General features: G+C 36.7%; 1 protein-coding gene across 19 annotated transcripts in view; it reads left to right on the forward strand.

The window, feature by feature from the left end:
- Nucleotides 1-19,398, forward strand: part of ABI2 (abl interactor 2) — a 108,832-nt gene that overhangs the window by 58,097 nt on the left and 31,337 nt on the right. For 4 of the 19 annotated variants that reach the window (XM_038422599.2, XM_038422606.2, XM_043505624.1 and 1 more), the window contains 5 exons: nucleotides 2,043-2,219; nucleotides 6,429-6,446; nucleotides 13,155-13,252; nucleotides 17,692-17,838; nucleotides 18,961-19,085. In XM_038422599.2, the coding sequence (XP_038278527.1) occupies nucleotides 2,043-2,219; nucleotides 6,429-6,446; nucleotides 13,155-13,252; nucleotides 17,692-17,838; nucleotides 18,961-19,085 (565 nt within the window). The remainder of the gene's footprint in view (nucleotides 1-2,042; nucleotides 2,220-6,428; nucleotides 6,447-13,154; nucleotides 13,253-17,691; nucleotides 17,839-18,960; nucleotides 19,086-19,398) is intronic. The other 15 variants (XM_038422600.2, XM_038422607.2, XM_038422610.2 and 12 more) reach the window with 10 other exon arrangements.

The following is a 19,398-nucleotide window of genomic DNA, read 5'->3' on the forward strand; positions in this document are numbered from 1 at the left end:
GAACCCTATTTTCTTGAAAGAGTTTGCGTAAGTGCAATTGACTGGAAAGTAATAAAAATGGTTGTGATGCACAAGATGCAATAGAATCCCGTTTGCTCTTAGTTTTGTTAACTGCAGTGTAAACAGGAGTGTAAAACACTAATAAGTTATTTTTGTTGCTATGAGAATGAGTTCATGCAAAGAACAGATCTCTTGCTGCGTATGTTCTCTGGCTAAATAGGATTTTGTATAAAGAGGACTTCTCTCCCTTTTGACTGCGTAAAGTCAGTCTGTTACCATTCACAAACACTAAATTTGTGTTTAAAATGGTAACAAAAAGGAGACACTAGAAATCACAATGAGGGTGACTTTGGTGGGATTATATAAGCCCACATAGCTATAACTTTATTCACAGTATAAATTTCCTCATGTGAAATTACCACATTTGAGGTCAGCAATGGGTTTGACCAAAATGTTGGTTTCAAGTGCTTTGTTGTCTTGTTGTGACTCTGAAACGGTGGTCCATAGAACTGTTTCTTTCACAATAAGAAAGCAAATCTGCCTTCAGGTTGCATTGCTTTTTCCTAGTCATGTCCACAGACAATAACCTTAGGATTTTCAGAGGATTTTTTGACCAGTTACATAAAAATCCATCAGATACCTCTGTTTACCCTGCACAATGCTCTGTTTTGTGCAAGTTCTTTTGGAATAAATTCAAATGTGACCAATTTTACCAAAACTGGATCAACAGCAAGCTAAGGAAAACCATACCGCGTGACCTAGACAGATTAGCAATTAAAGCTGCAGGAAATTGCTGGAGGTTTGGTAAACATAACTCTGTGTCAAGGGAGAAGAAATAGAGAGAAAAAACACAAAGCAACATAAGCAATTGTGTTAAAGCAAGTATACTTTAATTTTTTCTTGTACTAATATTATTCTGTGTAATCAAGCACTGCAATGGAAGTAGGGAAGAAGCAGTCAGGATTGTGGATGGTCTAAAATGAATCTTAAACCACTCACAATATATGAAAGTTTGGGAACCACTGCACAGTCTGAGGTCACTGACTGATGGGTGCAAGGGACCAAGTTCATTTACTTCACAGGAATTCAAGTAGAGAGAGTTTGGCTCACAGTATCATCTGTAATACTTAGGTACCTAGGGTTAAGTTAAAGATGTGGCATTCGGCTTATACTTCGTAGTTCCTTGCTTTTTTTTGCTTAATGACACAGCTGTAATCAGTTTTGGATGTTAATATCTCTGGTACTTTCACGCGACATCTGTTTGGCAGCGATACTTTTTAAATATACTTTGCTGTATATTCATTGTTCTAGCATAATAGTCATTGCTGTGCATGTAGGGTGGGATTTTCAAAAGTGCTTAGATTTGGCACTAATGCTGCTCCCGTTGAAGTCAGTGGATGTTTTACCATTGGCTACAGTGGGAATAGCTAGATAAATGCTAAGCATTTTAAAAAAATCTGACCTTTTATGCAGAGTAAACTGTGTGTAGTAACTGAGAAACCTGTTCTGATTTTTCTGAACAATATTATCCTTTTTGATACCACTGCTACTATGAATGAATAAATTACCATAATGATAAACTACTCCACAGTCTGACAAAACAAATTAATTATGTCTGAGGTTTGTATTACAGGGGACACACACAAACTGGGGGAAACAGACTGGGAAAAGACCTTTGGGGCCTCATCAGAATGAAAGACATTTTGGAGGGTGACTATTAAAGTATAGATACTCATTTAAAATTGCTGTCAAAGTACAGAAATTGTTAAATTAGTGAAACCGAATTAATAATAGTTACTAATAGAGTGGAAACATTAGGCAGGATTTTGCTTAATTGTAAAGAATTCAAGTGAAATCAGAAGGTGGTAACTTCTAACAGTGATTGAACAAAAGGAGTGTAAGCAGTGCTTACTCAGCAAATGTTTGTTCTGGTATATCTGTATATAACTGCAATCTATAAAAGCATGGAGCCAAATCAAGTTTTTAATATCAAATGTACACTTAATATTCAACGCTATTGGTAAACGCATTGTGTTTTGCAGACAGTGGACATTCATAAAGAGAAAGTTGCTAGAAGAGAAATTGGCATTTTGACTACGAACAAAAACACCTCAAGAACCCACAAAATCATTGCACCAGCCAACCTGGAGCGACCAGTTCGCTACATTAGAAAACCTATTGATTACACAATTCTAGATGATATTGGACATGGAGTGAAGGTAGGTGATGTTATAAAACACTCTTAAATTATTATTTGGTTTCAAAATGTAAAGACCTGGAATAGTGACTTATTCCTGTCTTCCACATTGCAGCGTGGGTTTTCTCAATTGTCTAATCCAGATGGATTTAAGAGGAATCCCCGGGTCCTGTTTAACTTTGCAGACCATTTTACCCATGATTCTGGGTATGTGTATGACCATGGAACTCCTCTGAGGCACGGCTAAACCTGCTTACTTGGATAGAGGCTAATGCCTTTTCCCTTGTTTGAATCTGTTGTCAGAAGGTACCTGAGTAATGAGAGGCTCTTAACCCTCTGTCCCTTCCCTGCCTGAGTTACTGCCACAAAATGCATTTGTTGACTCGGGTGTAATACCAATAGTGCTACCCTGCGGCTCATTAGCAGGAGGTATTTATGTTAAAGGCAGCATTGAATGTGCTTTAGTTTTAGTGGTTGTTGAAGAGAATTGCAATGTGACTGATGTCCAATAGTGGGTTTTCTGAACCTGAAGACGGCCACCAAAACCTGGGCCAGCCAGTTATGCCTTTTCAGGAATTCTTTTAAACACGGATTTGGGATGGATAGTACAGTTTTTAGGGTCTGAGTTTGCATGTAGTTACTAGAATTGCACAAGCTAATTAGACTCTAACTGCAAATTTGATTAGACCCATAACTGCTTGCTTTTTTGCAGATACCTCGTTGGTATACACAGTAATGCCATATACAAATTAGACATGCATATTTAAAAATCACATCTAATGTAAATAAAATCTTAGCGGATGTGACCTTATTTTTGTGCTATTAAGAAACCATTTGAATATAAGAGGATTGTCAGCATTACTTACTGAAAGAAGAAATGTAAATAACATGAAGCAGTATCATTTACAAAACACATACATTAACAAATCCACAAAACTTTCAAAGTAGTGGTGCAATAACATGCTTTAAATCAATTGATAGCAAAAATTTCTTGTGCTTGACTTGAATTTCATTATTTCACACTCTCTGAATTACATTTTATAAAGTTACATGACTAATGCAAGTAAATAAATAATCTTTGAATTTAAAATTGAAATTCAAAGCATTTTTTGTAAAGATCTTTTCAATAAAGCAATATTTTATTCAAGAGCTTTTGAACATTGTTTTTATAACACAGTCATATCTTATTCTTCATTGGAAATGTTTGCTACTCAATTTGTGTACGTAATCCGGTAAAAAAAAAAAAAAGTGATGTTTTTCAGCACATTTTTGCAGAAATATTTCATATCTGGAAAGCTCTTTAAGAAATCAGCTGCTTCTAATTAAAATCTGTCTGTTTCTATAAAAGAATTAGTGCATATCAGCAGAATTCCTTATGGTGATTCAATGAATATATTAATATGTAGCGCATAAAAGTGAATTATCATAGCTATAGTTTATGATAACTTTGATTTTAGTGATATTCTTTCAGGACAGATTAAGGAAAAATTATTTATCTCTGCTACAGCACAATTTAATTTAGACTCAGTTATACGCCCATTGTAATCAGAAATCCTGTTAAATTCAGTGCAACAAGATCAAGCCCAAAGTGATATGTTAAACTATGTTCTTGCAAAAGACTGACATCAAACCTGCTCAAATGAATGGATAGGTGTATCACATATTAAGACCCTGTGACCAGGTCCTGTGACAGTTGCTTAAAAGCAAAGTTTTCTCCAAAGAACCACTAAATTGTGCTGCATTTTTATTTAGGAAATGAAAGTCTGTAAACATTGTGTAGTTTGTCAAATGATCATCAGTGTGCACTGCTACTTGAAATAATAATTTTTCTTTTGTCCGTAAGGTCCACAGATCTGTTAGCTAATGGACTCTCATCCTTTTTGCAACTCTATAGACAGAACTAGTCATCTCACATGGAAGAGTTCACTTTTTTTTTTATTTGTTTGTTTTCCCTCCAGAACAGTCTGATCAAGTGCTTTACAGTTTCAACTTCAAAATGTCTAGTGGCTGCACAATCCAGCATACAGACAGAATGAGGAAATCTTTATACTGGGATGTTAAGTGATTTCTCATAGATACATCTTTAGTTCATCTTCCTAAGATTTATTGAGCACTGCCATGGGACCTAAAGGTGATCCTTAACATGGTGACTCTTAATCTTATTGAGCCCAACAGGAAGGTATCCATATATTTCCGCTCCATCAAAGTGGCCATCCTGGTAGCCATTACCCCCCCCCCCCGAAGGTGGTAGAGCTTAGGGCCTTATCTATTGAGGGATAATACATATTCCACAATGATATGGACATAGCCTTTATCCCAAAAATTAACTCAGTTTTTGAGACAGTGGCGAGTATGATTTTTTTTGGGCTCTGTGGAAAAATTATCTCCCAAGAAAGAAGTTGTGGCGTATATTGGATGTTGGTAGAGCCTTTGAGATCTACCTCTGTCACACACAGTGCTCCATTGATTCTCTGCCATCTGATATCTAAAGAAAAGAGAGAGTATCAAAATCCACTGTTTCAAAATGGTTGAGATGGTGCATCCATAAAGCCTAAAAGTCAGTGTGTCTTTCCAGTAACTGAGGTCAAAATCCAGTCACTGAGAGTGACAGCAGCTGACCTGGCTAAGTAACCCTACATGTGCTATGAGATCTGCAGGATAGCCATGGTGTTATCCATTCATCCCTTTTCAAAAATTTATAAGCTGGACATTCAGGCATCAGTGGAGGTACCTTCAGTTAGAGAACGTTTCATGCTCTAGTAGAGAAGGAATTTAAAATCCTATATGTAGTTAGTTCTGTTTGAACCCTCCCTGAAACCACACTATGAAAATCCCATTGGTTAACGAATCAATGGACCTTGTAGATGAAAGAAAAGAGGGAAATTTTATTCTGATTTGCTAAAAATTTCCTTCCTCAGTGTTACAAGATCCTCAGATCTGACCCTCCCTTCTTTAGAGTATTTTTCCCCAATAGAATAAAAAATCCTGTTCAGTTCATTTCAGTTAGCTCAAAGTTATGCTCTGCAGTAGGAACTCACAGTATATTACTGTAGTGCATATAATCTCATTAAGTTTCAGACCACAGGGGATAATTACCCTTTGCCATGGAAACTGTCTCAACTGGTGAGCTCTTCAGAGTAGCTTGCCATGCTCTCCCGTGGCAGTGACTGACAACTCTGGCTCTGGTTATGTAGCTTCATGAAGCTGAGAGCCTAATTGGTTATTAGATCTGTGGACCTTGTAATTTAGAGGAAATTTTCAGTAAATCAGAAAAATGTATTACACCTATATAATATAGTGGGGTTTATTTGGGAACTAAACAATGGATGACCCAAAATATGGTATGTCTAGATGATTAACAGTTGGGATTCTGAGCTGCTCAGTGTTCCCAGTATTACATAGGGTATAAGAAAATGCAGCATTCTTAAAAATTACTTAGAACTAAAAAACCAAATAGATAGTCAAACCAATGGATTGGTATTTCTGAACACATTTTGGGCTTGTGAAACTATCCGGCATTGTTGCAGCAGGACATAAATACAACTTAACTTTAAAAGTTAGTGCCTAACCTCCCAGTTTTACTCAGCCTTTGGAGTGCAAAATAATTGAGATTCAGGGTTCTCCTTGCGAGGAAATCTTTCATCACTTCAGGTTGAGTGCTAGCTGACATGACAGGGTTGGCTGACAGGACACTTTTAGATTAGGTTAATACTCCAGAATGAATGTACTTCTGCTTCAGCAAATTGGAATTATAGTAATACATGTAAAACAACGTTTACTCGCATCCAAATTCTCATAATCAATGAGGATGCTTTTTGCCACCTAGTATAAATTCACTTGTAAAGTTTATCCACTTAGAACCCAACACTCACTGTGGGGAAAATGTTGACCCTTCGAATGTTAGCAGTGGGAGAACTTGAGCGACTGCGCTGTCTCATGAATAGTCCTCCAAACATTTGGATGTTTAGTTACCTAGTTAAATTTAAGATGTATCTGAAGGCTGTTTGATTAATCAGTGTGTCTATTAAAAGTTTCATCTTGAAAAATCTTTTGTTCATGGCACATTCTGCTTTAACCACTCTTTCTATGATCTATTGATACATTATTTTGTTGATGCTGAATGCTTAACTTTTTCTTTCTTATTTCCTTTCTCTTCATATCCTGAAGTTCCAACTAACCTTTCAATGCTTTTTTCCCTTACCTCTTTTATTTGCTCCATGTATGCATTAAGTGGTTGCTTAGATTTAAGGTAAGAAACCCCAGGGCTGGATTTCCATTCTTATTCTTTAGAGACTATTACACATAGGGAGAGACTTGAAATTAGCATGTCACTAATAATTTTTTAAAAGAATAAGCCATTCCTTCTCCCTCCTTATGTATTCTACCTTCAGTCTCAGTATAGATTGACATTTTGCAATATAAGTGGATGGATTTAATGTAGCTAATATTTGCAGTTAATTATAAAAGCTTACAGTGAAATGTTGACTCTTTTTAGGATAGCTAGTTTTCACCTAACAAGGGAGAAATAATATATTTACACTGAGTAGTAATAAATGGCATATAAATGAGTAGTTAGCCAAATTTAACCTCCCCATGTGTAATACTCTTTTTATCCTATATACGGTGTGATTTATGATTCACTTTGTGACCAATATTTCAGTATAAACTTACTCAGATAAAGGGACACCAAGGTTGTGTTGAAAAATCAAAAACTTTTTATATGAAGTTTTGCATTTTTTTTAAAGTTGCAGTATCACACATTTAGTTACTTTCAATAAATGTCAGAGTTATTCTTTATATAAAATACTGTATGTATAGTGGCAAATATTACTGATATTTTCTCAGACTTGGTAATATCACTATGCAAAATGTTAACCCTCTCTTAAAAATATCAGATTGCTTTTAGTATGCCACTAATATAGCAGTATTATGTTTAACTCATCAATGTACTTAAGCCACAATCCTGCAAACTATCACATGTGAGTACTCCCAGGTGAGCCTAAGGCCAGCTCCACACTAGAAACTTACCTCGGTATAACTGTCACTCAGGGGTGTGAAAAATCCATACCCCCAAGTGATGCAGTTATGCCAACTTAACCTCCGGTGTAGATAGCACTATGTTAACATAGCTACTGCCTCTCACAGAAGTGGTTTAATTACACCAACAGGAGAAGCTCTCCCTTAGGCATAGTATAGTAGCTCTATCAAAGGAGGAAATTAAATTGGTGGTTTGCATGATTTATTCTTGACAAATCTATGTAGGCTATTACTTATTACCTTATCTTCTAGATGCTTATAAATTGATTGCTTAATTTATTGCAGTATCTTTCCAGGTATCAAAATTAGACTGACAGTACAGCATTTGTAATGCAGTAGTAATGCATTTTTAATACTGAATTTCCCAGAGAGTGATTCTGTAAAAATCCTATTCTTGGTATGGTAACTTTGAATGATTTGGAAAAGCAGCTGGCATAGTCTCAAAGTTTTCATTACTTTCTCCAAGCACAAGTTATGCAGAAGTACTGATCTAAAAGTATCGTATGTTCACTTCATTATAGAGGAGAGCTGGCAGGTTCTCTTCCCCTTTGCAGTGATGGTAAGAGCCTCTTTCCTGCTGAAAAAGCTGATGGTGTAAGAGGGTGGCATGGTTAAAAATTGAAAAAAGCTGGTTTTGAGGAGGATTGGGAAATCAAAAATAATGGCTGGTAGGCTTGGCAATTGTTTCCAGGGTGACCTGTAAAGGAAAAAAAAAAATGAGTGTTCACCTATTTCCTCTTCTTTGTGATTCATAAAGAAGGTGGCCTAAACTTATTAAAGAAGGAGTTTTCTGTCCCTCCTTTTTTATTTTGCATTAGAAAAACGTGAAAAACCTTTGAAAACCTACCTTTTGAGCTGCTTTTATACCTATAAAGCAAAGCAGTTTTGTGTTCTTCAGCCACCTTGCCTTCTACCAGTTTGGGTGCCTCTATTGATAAGTGTTGCATAATCTCCAAACTTGTTCTGACTATGAATTAAATCCATGCTGTCCTTGAATCAAAGCCTTATTCAGTTATCTTGTCAGTATCTCCTATCATTTTTTCTTCATCACAAGTAGATCCAGGAATCAAACACCTTAGAAGTATTTATGGTTATTGTAGTTCATGGGGCACTAGAAGAAAATGCATCATGCTACTTTTCAAAATCTTTTCAACTGCCTAATATAGAAAGAATTAAGTTGCTTCCTTTTTTGCAATGAGAGTGGGGAGTTACAGCCTAATAAATCACTGAACAGTCTGACAGTACTTACATCCATTTAATCATTCTTGATATAGTCTGGGTGGGAAACCTAGACTCACCTTTGTACTAGTTGAGCATCAGAGGAAATGAGAAATGTATATGTTACTGTCATTTCCACCCCACAAGAATGCAGCTGAAGGGAGGAGTTAAATTCATGCGTATATTATTTATGCTGGTATTCTGAACATGAATTGAGGAAATAGCTTTGTGTGGATAGGTAATCATGTGGGTATTTGTGTGGTAAAATTTCCTGTGAGCCTTTTTGGACAGATAGTATAGTTAATGAAATATGGCCATTATTCATCATTGGTGGCAGTATAGGAGGAAAGACACAATTGTGTGATAAAAACAACATGGAGGTGCTCTTTGTTATATGGAATTTATAACATAGCAATAGGGTGTCCATTGCTTGACTAGAATCCCTCAGTTAGAGCCATCTATGTTCTGAATTGCTAACTTCTAGTTGCACACAGTAAGGAATTGCTTGAAGGTAACCAAACATGGATAGGATGACCGTAGCTTTTAAAGCAGCTAGGAGTTTCTTTCTTTGACCTTTGTCCAGAAGAAATAGCTTTGAAGAAAGTTTGCAATGTTCACGTGGTTTCCCCCCCCCCCTTAAAAATTAAGAAACCCAAATTTTTCCAGCAGGAACCTAAATTATTAAGAACAGTGGGACAAACACAATTCTAAACCTTCAACTTTACTTGTGGGACTTCAGTTTTTTTTTTTTAAAAAAGTACCAGAAAACTAAAAAAGTAACTTTAAGTACTGTTCATTGTCCTTTTGTAGGTCATGTGTGTAATTCTGCCCCCACAAGATACATGGCTTCAGAAGTTGTTCAGAAAATGCTGCAAAACTTGCCAAATTTCTCTTTATTTTGCCAGTTAAGAGCCAAAAGTTAAGTATCATAACTGGAAGTTTTCCTTTTTTACATATAAAAATGTGAGAAAGTTTAAGGAAATGTGGTTTGGTTTTGTTAATGTTGAAAATAAAACATCGTGGGGCTTTAAAAATTAAAATCCATAAAAGAGTAATACCAAGTGGATGGACTGAGAAAATATGTTTTGCTAATATGGTATGTAGGAATGGCAGGAGCGTCCTCAGAGTTGGTATGAATGAAGTACTTCCACCATAGTGTTGCTGAATTACCATTGAACCATTTTAATGTCTCAGAACACTTATATGGATTGTCCACTTACTAGTTTTTTCAGTTGAGGTCATTACTTTGAAAAGCTATGCATGGTCTGGTAGTTAGTACAGAGGCCTGGGAGTCAGGAGGCTTGGGAGTCAGGAGGCTTGGGTTCTACAGTATTCCCAGCTCTGCCAAGCCCAAGTTAGAAATTTGGGCCTTAGTGACTTTCCTAAATTTGAGTGCCTAGTGTCAGGCATCTAAACCATATTTAGGTACCTATACAAGTCTCCTGATTTTTACAGGTGCAGAGCACCAAACTGTATGTGACTTTTAAGTTGCTGCTTTTATTGGTCACAGGTTCCTTAAAGTGTCCTTTGTAAAGCTTAATTTTAAGAATTCTGTTTTAGGTTCTGTATGAACGCACACATAGTGCTGTATTAAAACACATAGCCCAGATGAGCTGACAGTCTAAACTGAGATAAATGAATGTGACGGGAAGGGAGAGTTAGGAGGAAGGGCAAGTACAACTAAGATCTCTCTCTCTCTCTCTCATACTTATGTGGCCCCCATTACCACAGCGTGTGAGCGTCTCACAATCTTTAATGAATTTTAGCTTGCAGGACTCTGAAGCAGGGAATACTAGTATCCCTGTTTTACAAATGAGGAACTGAGGCACAGAGAGACTAAGCCTGTATACTGTATTGCAAGGTGGAGTATGAGGGTGTGAATTTCATAGTGCACCAAAGTGTTGTGTTCTAACTGCTTGCTCCATGGTGATGTTGCTAGGGTGAATTAAAGGGTACTTAATTTGCATTAAAGTAGTACTGTTTGAAAGAGGAATACATTAACACGAGCTGGGTACCATTTAGTTTGCACCAGCAGCATCAGCATGGAGCAGTTAAGAGTGCAACAGTTTGGTCTGCTCTTCAATTACTTGGCGCGTGAACACCTTACATTTTAGGAGGAACTAAATTTAATCTGCCTGTCATGCATTACCCCCTCTTTCATTTTAGTCTTTTTAAAGAATGTCTCCTTTCTTTTTCACTGTTTAAATTTCTAGTTAACAAAGAGATTCTTGTACTGTTTTTAAGTCATGTTTTTTTAAAGCAGTTTCTTGTCCGTCTTATGTAAAAGATATTGGCAGTCACTGGAGTTCTACATTGGTGAGGAAAACAGCAAGCATGACTTCCAATTTTCTGCTACACTGTTCACTTTACTTTACTTTATCCTCCAACTACTCCCACCCCACCACTCTGGGGTTAGGACTATAATCTCTGTTTGTACAACTCCTAGTATAATGGGAGCCTAATACATTATTGCAGTTCCTATTATTATTGTAATATTATTACTAATAACAGTAATGTAGTTTCTTCTTTAAACTTTGAGGGGTATGTTAAAGTATATTGAATCATATAGTTTAAATATAATCCTATAGATAGTGGTTATGATGCAGTTTGTGTCCCCAAGTGTTAGACACTTAGGGGAGGTTTGAAATACCTAGGATGGAATTTTCAAAAGTGCTCACACTGGTTTAACTCTGCTCCCATCTGAAGACTTTTGAAAATCCTACTCATAGAGCTTAATGTGCCACTGACATCCTCTGCATAAGAAGTGACCTGGGGTTAACATTAATAAAGGATGTTTGTTTTAAACAACTTGGACAGGTAAGTGGGTGATACTGACAAGTTTGATGAAAGGAGATGGAGATGCTGCAACTTTAAAAAATAAATAAATAAATAAAATTTCCAGATTTTGGGATGTGTTTTCCATATTCCGTGAAAAGAATAAAATGTATTTTCCTTTCATTATACACTTTTCCTCTTCCGCTCAAATTGATGGAATTCAGTGTTTACCTAGCCCTTCACTTAAAGTAATTTTAGTTTTCATGTTGCTTAAAGTTGGCTTAAAGGACTTTGATACTATTTGCAAGATATGTTTGTAAAACTAATCAGAACATTTGAGACTTTTACTGTCTCTCAAATTCTAAAAATCTCAATAGTCTCTTCTTTAAACTCTTCCCCTCTCTTCCCCCCCGGGACAAGCTAAAAGCAGCATAGCTTTGAGATTTCCATCTCTGTTTTCACCTTCTTTATAGGAGTCAAGTTTCAGTGTGTCAGGATACTGCAATATATTAATCCTTAAATCCTTAAATAATCTGTATAATTTAAACAGCAACAAAAATAAACACTGCTTGGCTTTTGGAGTGATTAAAATGATGTAATTTGCCTCTAAGAATATTTCTAAACATCACTAACATCTTGATCACTGAGCCTCTTCTATAAATAGGGGGACTTACTTTCTGGAAATATGTCACCTTATTTGGAAACAATACCTGTTGGAAATGATATACACTGTAGCTGTGTGCAATAGAGCATGGCATGGGTATCCAAAAAGGAGAGTGTAAAGAGTATTTAATAATGGGAAATAACCAACATAAAAACAATTAAAACCCTAAATTATTTAGCATGAATCATTTGACATTATTTATATGATGAGGAATAGATTTAGGGCTCATAGATTAAAAAGACATTTTAGAGATCCTCCCTACATATATGTGTATAAATTCTCTACCTGCTGTGTCTAACTTTTGTATGCATCCAGAGAGAGCTATTCTTTGGCTTGGTGTATGCATTAACAACATAATTACTACTAACATCATGAATTATAAATACAAAACATTTTGTTTTTGATCAGCACTGAGATCAGTCAACATTAATGCTGATGACTTAAATAGTGAAATATTAACTTGAATTTGTAGTTTCTGATTATCTCGCTATTTTCTAAGGAAGAAAACTGGAAAGATCACATCAGTAGTCATGTTTTCTTTTTTCCTATTCCACAGACTAGAGATTTAGTTTAGCTTAAACTGTTATAAATTTAGTTTGGCTACATGTTTTGTATGTGTAGTTTATGTTCATTAAATAGTTTTGGTATATTAATGTAAAGACATTACAATATATAGCATTCTTGTTTAAAGTATAATTTTATATTAAATCTTAAAATGAGAGAGATTAGTTCTACTGGAGCATACCTTGAATGTAAAAATAACTACTAAAATTTAGCTGCTCTTTAGTTATCTGTAACCCTACTTAATCCTTTAGTTTTTTTTTTTCAAGTCCATTCTCAAAAAATATAGGGGAATTAACATTAAACAATGCAACCAGAAATAACTGCTTTTATCTTCAACAAATAAAACAAAACGCAACAAAAAACGACTTCGTTGCCCTGCTAAAAGGGATTTTTAATTGGATTAAGTACAGCTGAACATCAGCAGAGATTTAATATTCACGTGGTGGCCTAAAGGCAAATGTAGTTTCTATATACAAATCTTTGCAAACCCCACATAATGAAGAGTCCTTTGAGTGCAACTGTTGACCTCTGGCAGAGTAGAAGTTGTGTATGAAATGCATGGCCTCTCAGTTTTTTTCAGTTTAAACCTTCCCCTGGCCTCTTTATTCCTATAGAATGAATTTTCAAGGAATCTTGCTATCTTATTGCCTAAAGTCTGAGTATAGTAAAGGCTGTTTTTCTCTCCATTCTTTCATGCAGGTTAGTACACAGAATATGAAGATGGGTGGGCTGCCTCGTACCACTCCACCTACCCAGAAACCGCCCAGCCCACCAATGTCAGGAAAAGGAACGATTGGGTGAGTACAATTACTGTAGACTTAATATTTTTGTAGAGAGTAGATGGGGAAGAGATATTCCTAAACATATTCCTAAAAGCTGAGCACCTAAATTTCTACCATGGCAAAAATTTTAAACATCTTCCTTATTCTTGCTTCTTGTCCACCATCTAAAGATGGGCTGTGAGGCTTGGAGAAATTGTAGCACCATCCTTTTTATTGACCACATCTTAATTTGAAGGTGATATGTTGCTCACTGTAGATAATGAAGGTCATTAGAAGTTTTATTCAGGAAGCCTTTCTTTGATTTCTTTTGGCTTGTATTATCTGTGATGGATAGAATTAGTGGTGTGTTTTTTCTGACAGGTTGTACTGTCTATCTGCAGTAGCTAATGTAATATCTAAATTGACATACTGTGTCACAGGTTGGGCATATATGCTGTGAATGGTAAAATGTGCTTTCCAGTGGAGCTATGAACCTGAATTCTACATTTTCTTCATCTGATAGTCCTTATGAATTGTGACCGGCGGAACAGCAGCCCTTCTAGTTATTGCATTGATGTGGTGTATGTTTGTGTTAGAATTCTCTGAAATGCTTCTGGTTCCATGTGCAGGGCCAATTAGACGGGCAGAACTGCAGGGTCTGAATGTGTGGATGAGATGAGGGTGTAGGAAGGAGAGGTTTAGATTTATTAGGAACTGGGAAAACTTTTGGGAAAGGGGAGCCTATACAGGAAGGATGGATTCCACCTAAACCAAAATGGAACCAGATTGTTGGCGCTTAAAATTAAAAAGGTTGTAGAGCAGTTTTTAAACTAAGGTCTGGGGGAAAGCCGAGAGGTACAGAGGAGCACGTGGTTCGGACATCACTTAGGGGAGGATCTATAAATGGAGATTCCCGATATCCTAATAAGAAGGAGAGGATGGAAGATGAAATACAGGTAGGCTCTGATGAGAAACAGTCAAATGAAAAAACGTCCCATTCAATTATATCATGTGATGGCAGGCAGCTAAAAAGTGACAGGTGTTTAAAGTGCTTATATACCAATGCTAGAAGTCTAAATAATAAGATGGATGAACTAGAGTGCCTTGTATTAAATGAGGATATTGATATAATAGGCATCACAGAAACTTGGTGTAATGATGATAATTAATGGGAAGCAGTAATAACAGGCTACAAAATATATTGGAAGCACAGAACAGGTTGTGCTGGTGGGGAAGTGATGCTATATGTGAAAGAAAGTGTAGAATCTAATAAAGTAAAAATCTTAAATTAACCAAACTGTACCATAGAATCTCGATGGATAGTAATTCCATGCTTAAATAATAAGAATATAGCAGTAGGGATATATTACAGATCACCTGACCAGGATGGCGATAGTGACTGTGAAATGCTCAGGGAGATTAGAGAGGCTATTAAAATAAAAAAACTCAATAAGAATGGGGGATTTCAACTATCCCCATATTGACTGGGTACATATCACCTTAGGAAGGTATGCAGAGATTAAGTTTCTTGACACCTTAAATGACTGCTTCTTGGACCAATTAGTCCTGGAAACCACAAGAGGAGAGGCAATTCTTGGTTTAGTCCTAAATGGAGCACAGGTTCAGGTTGCAAGAGGTGAGTATAGCCGGATCGCTTGGTAATAGAGACCATAATATAATAATACTTAACATCCCTGTGGCGGGGAAAACACCACAGTGACCCAACAGAAAGGGGAACTACACAAAAATTAGGAGGTTAGTTAAACAGAAATTAAATGGTACAGTGCCAAAGGTAAAATCCCTGCAAACTGCATGGAAACTTTTTAAAGACACCATAATAGAGGCTCAACTTAAATTTATAACCCAAATTAAAAAACAGAGAGAACCAAAAAAGAGCCACCGTGGCTAAACAACAAAGTAAAAGAAGCAATGAGAGGCAAAAAGGTATCCTTTAAAAAGTGGAAGTTAAATCCTAATGATGAAAATAAAAAGGAGCATATACTCTGGCAAATGAAGTGTAAAAATATAATTAGGAAGGCTAAAGAATTTGAAGAACAGCTAGCCAAAGACTCAAAAGGTAATAGCAATTTTTTTTTAAGTACATCAGAAGCAGGAAGCCTGCTAAACAACCAGTGGGGCCACTGAACGATTGAGGTACTAATGGAGCACTCAAGGACGATAAGGCCATTGCAGAGAAACTAAATGAATTCTTTGCATCGGTCTTCATGGTTGAGGATGTGAGGGAGATTCCGAAACCTGAGCCATTCTTTTTTAGGTGACAAATCTGAGGAACTGTCCCAGACTGAGGTGTCATTAGAGGAGGTTTGGAACAAATTGATAAACTAAACAGCATAAGTTACCAGGACGAGATGGTATTCACCCAGCATTTCTGAAAGATTACTAACTGTCATCTGTAACCTATCATTTAAATGAGCTTCTGCACCAAATGACCGGATGATAGCTAATGTGACGCAAGTTTTTAAAAAGGGCTCCAGAGGAGACCCTGGCAATTACAGGCCTATAAGCCTGACTTCAGTATAGGACAAACTGGCTGAAACTATAGGAAAGAACAAAATTGTCAGACACATAGGTGAACATAATTTGTTGGGGAATAGTTAACATGTTTTTTGTAAAGGGAAATCATGCCTTATCAATCTACTAGAATTCTTTGAGGGGGTCAGCAGGCATGTGGAAAAAGTGGATCCAATGGATAGCGTGTATTTAGATTTTCAGAAAGCCTTTGACAAGGTCCCTCACCAAAGGCTCTTAAGCAAAGTAAGCAGTCGTGGGATAAGAAGGAAGGTTCTCTCCTGGATTCGTAACTGGTTAAAAGATAGGAAATAAAGGGTAGGAATAAATGGAGAGAGCTAAATAGTGGTGTCCCCCAGGGGTCTGTACTGGGTCCACTCCTATTTACCCATTTTTCCAGATCAGTTATGAATATGTTAAACAGTGAGGTGGCAAAATTTGCAGATGATACAAAACTACTCAAGATAGTTAAGTCCCAGGCAGACTGCAAAGAGCTACAAAAGGATTTCTCAAAACTGGGTGACTGGGCAACAAAATGGCAGATGAAATTCAGTGTTGATAAATGCAAAGTAATGCACATTGGAAAACATAATCCCAACTATACATATAAAATGATGGAGTCTAAATTAGCTGTTACCACTCGAGAAAGAGATCTTGGAGTTTTCTGAAAACATCCACTCAATGTGCAGCAGCAGTCAAAAAAGTGAACAGAATGTTGGGCATCATTAAGAAAGGGATCGATAATAAGACAGAAAATATCATATTTCCTCTATATAAATTCACAGTACGCCCACATCTTGAATACTGACAGGTTTCAGAGTAGCAGCCGTGCTAGTCTGTATTCGCAAAAAGAAAAGGAGTACTTGTGGCACCTTAGAGACTAACAAATTTATTTGAGCATAAGCTTTTGTGAGCTCCAGCTCACTTCATCGGATGCATTCAGTGGAAAATACAGTATTTTCTTGAATACTGCGTGCAGATATGGTTGCCCCATCTCAAAAAAGATATATTGGACTTGGAAAAGGGCAACAAGAATGATTAGGGGTATGGAACGGCTGCCATATGAGGAGAGATTAATACGTTTGGGACCTTTTTCAGCTTGGAAAAGAGACGACTGAGGGGGGGATATGATTGAGGTCTATAAAATCATGATTAGTGTGAAGTAAATAAAGTGTTATTTACTCCTTCTCATAACACAAGAACTAGGGCCCACCAAATGAAATTAGTAGACATCAGATTTAAAACAAACAGAATGAAAGTACTTTTTCACACAACACACAGTCAACCTGTGGAACTTCTTGCAAGAGGATGTTGTGAAGGCCAAGACTATAATAGGGTTCAAAAAGAACGAGATAAATTCATGGGTGATAGGTCCATCAATGGCTATTAGCCAGGATGGGCAGAGATGGTGTCCGTACCCTCTGTTTGCCAGAAGCTGAGAATGGGCAATGGGGGATGGATCTCTTGATGATTACCTGTTCTGTTCATTCCCTCTGGGGCACCTGGCATTGGCCACTGTCGGAAGACAGGATACTGAGCTAGATGGATCTTTGATCTGACCCAGTATGGCTGTTCTTATGTTCATGTAATGGCTGATCCTGAAACAGAGTTTGTGTTAAATTCAAAATAAGATACTTACATGAATGCAAACTACTCTGATCTAGTAGTGGAAAAGCAAACTGACTCATCAACTGCTTGATTCAGATCAATAAAATATGCAAAACGGAAAATTCCTGCATAGGAAAAGGGTTTGGGTAATGGAGAGCATAAATCCCATCCTCCACTCCCTGGTCACAAATTGGACATTGCAGACGTGTGGAAAAACAATTTTTTTGAGTCCCTTAGATTTTGCTACACGTAACTATAATTTTACACTGGTAAAAGATCTGTGGCTGCACTATATTCTGACTAAATTTGCTTCTGTACATATTGCTTTTTTTGTCCAGGCGTCACTCTCCCTATCGCACACTGGAGCCTGTGCGTCCTCCAGTGGTACCAAATGACTATGTACCTAGCCCAACACGTAATATGGCTCCCTCGCAACAGAGCCCTGTTAGAACAGCTTCTGTGAATCAGAGGAATCGCACATACAGGTATTCAGTCTACTCCTGCACAGAATGTGGTTGGCCTAATACAGTAATCTATACAAGATGCACTGCTGTGATTTAAAATCAAACCCAGACCCTACAATATAACCTCACTAATACACTACTGACAGAGAAACCCATTGACACATGGTCACACTTAAAACAATAATATTCCATCTTAAAATTTACTACTTTTCCCCCACAATTACACTTTAATTTTGTAAGGTACAATACTTCATAATGTACTAGTAAAATTGTGTAGTAGAAAGTCATAATAATATGGAACTTGGCAACATCACTTTATTTAATCTTTACAAAGATTTGGGGAGATTATTTTGTGTGTGCGAATTATGAGGTATGCTTATTGGAGGACTAAAAATTGCTCATGCTTCATAATCAATGTTTTTTGAAAAATAAAAGATCTTGAGACTTTAGGATGAACAGTGCTAACCAGTTCTGTAAAAATGAAGTAATCACAACTTATAAATGAGGAAACTACTAGCTTTGAACCCAGAGAGATGGACCACGGTTATGATGTATAACAGAAGATACTGTTTCACTGACCACTAGAAGACTTCCTCAGTCCTAGGAATTGTCAGAAGTATAAGATGCCACGTGAGAGCAAAAAGTGTCTCTCTTAAAATGTTGAATTCTTCTTCAAAAACATTTAAGTAGGCTGACAGATAAAATTTATACCATATCTGTTCTAAACATGAGAAAACTTGATTTTACTGACTTCAGGAAATGTTGATAGATTTAACCTTTCTACTCCCAACAATACTTAATGTGGAAGCATATATAATAGAATCTTGCAAATCCACATGCTTTATATAATCTGTACAAAAATGTGCTGTGTCTCTCCACTCAAAGATTTAATAGTATTGCAATGATGTCATGTTAGTTAGCTTTTCAAAATGCCGTATATACTTGTTAGATTACTAGTGCCAACGAATGATCATTCTTGATCAAAACTAAATGTTTTTGTGAAAAATGATTTTTGTTATATCAGCTTCAGTTGTTTGTTTCTGCCAGTTATTAGTGTGAGGTAGCAAGTTTCTATTGTTGGGTTTTTATGTATTTTCTCCATGGACCAGATTATTAATGTTTTGGTGGCTTTGGTTTCTTTAGCAGCAGTGGGAGTAGTGGAGGGAGCCACCCAAGTAGTCGGAGCAGCAGTCGAGAGAACAGTGGAAGTGGAAGTGTGGGTGTACCTATTGCTGTCCCCACTCCATCTCCTCCTAGTATGTATCCAGGTAAATAGGAATCTCACCTTCTCTTTCTGTCCAAGTTCTAATGTTTGAGTTTATTTACTGTTGTGTTTTCAAGACTCTGAATCTCCAAGAGAATTTTTCAAGGCAACTTTTCCAGAACCTTACGAACTTTAATATTATTTTGGTGCTAATTAAAATGTGGGTACACTGATATCCCCTGAGTGTGGAAATGTTTGGTTATGCTGATATTTGCCTGTTTGCCTTTTATGTCCATTGGTTAATCAAAACTGTTGATTCATTTAAACCAGCTGAGACAGGAGCTCTTTGTCTAGATGTGACTAGATAGGACACAGCA

The sequence above is a fragment of the Dermochelys coriacea genome, chromosome 11, assembly GCF_009764565.3.
Source record: "Dermochelys coriacea isolate rDerCor1 chromosome 11, rDerCor1.pri.v4, whole genome shotgun sequence".
Lineage (NCBI taxonomy): Eukaryota > Metazoa > Chordata > Testudines > Dermochelyidae > Dermochelys > Dermochelys coriacea.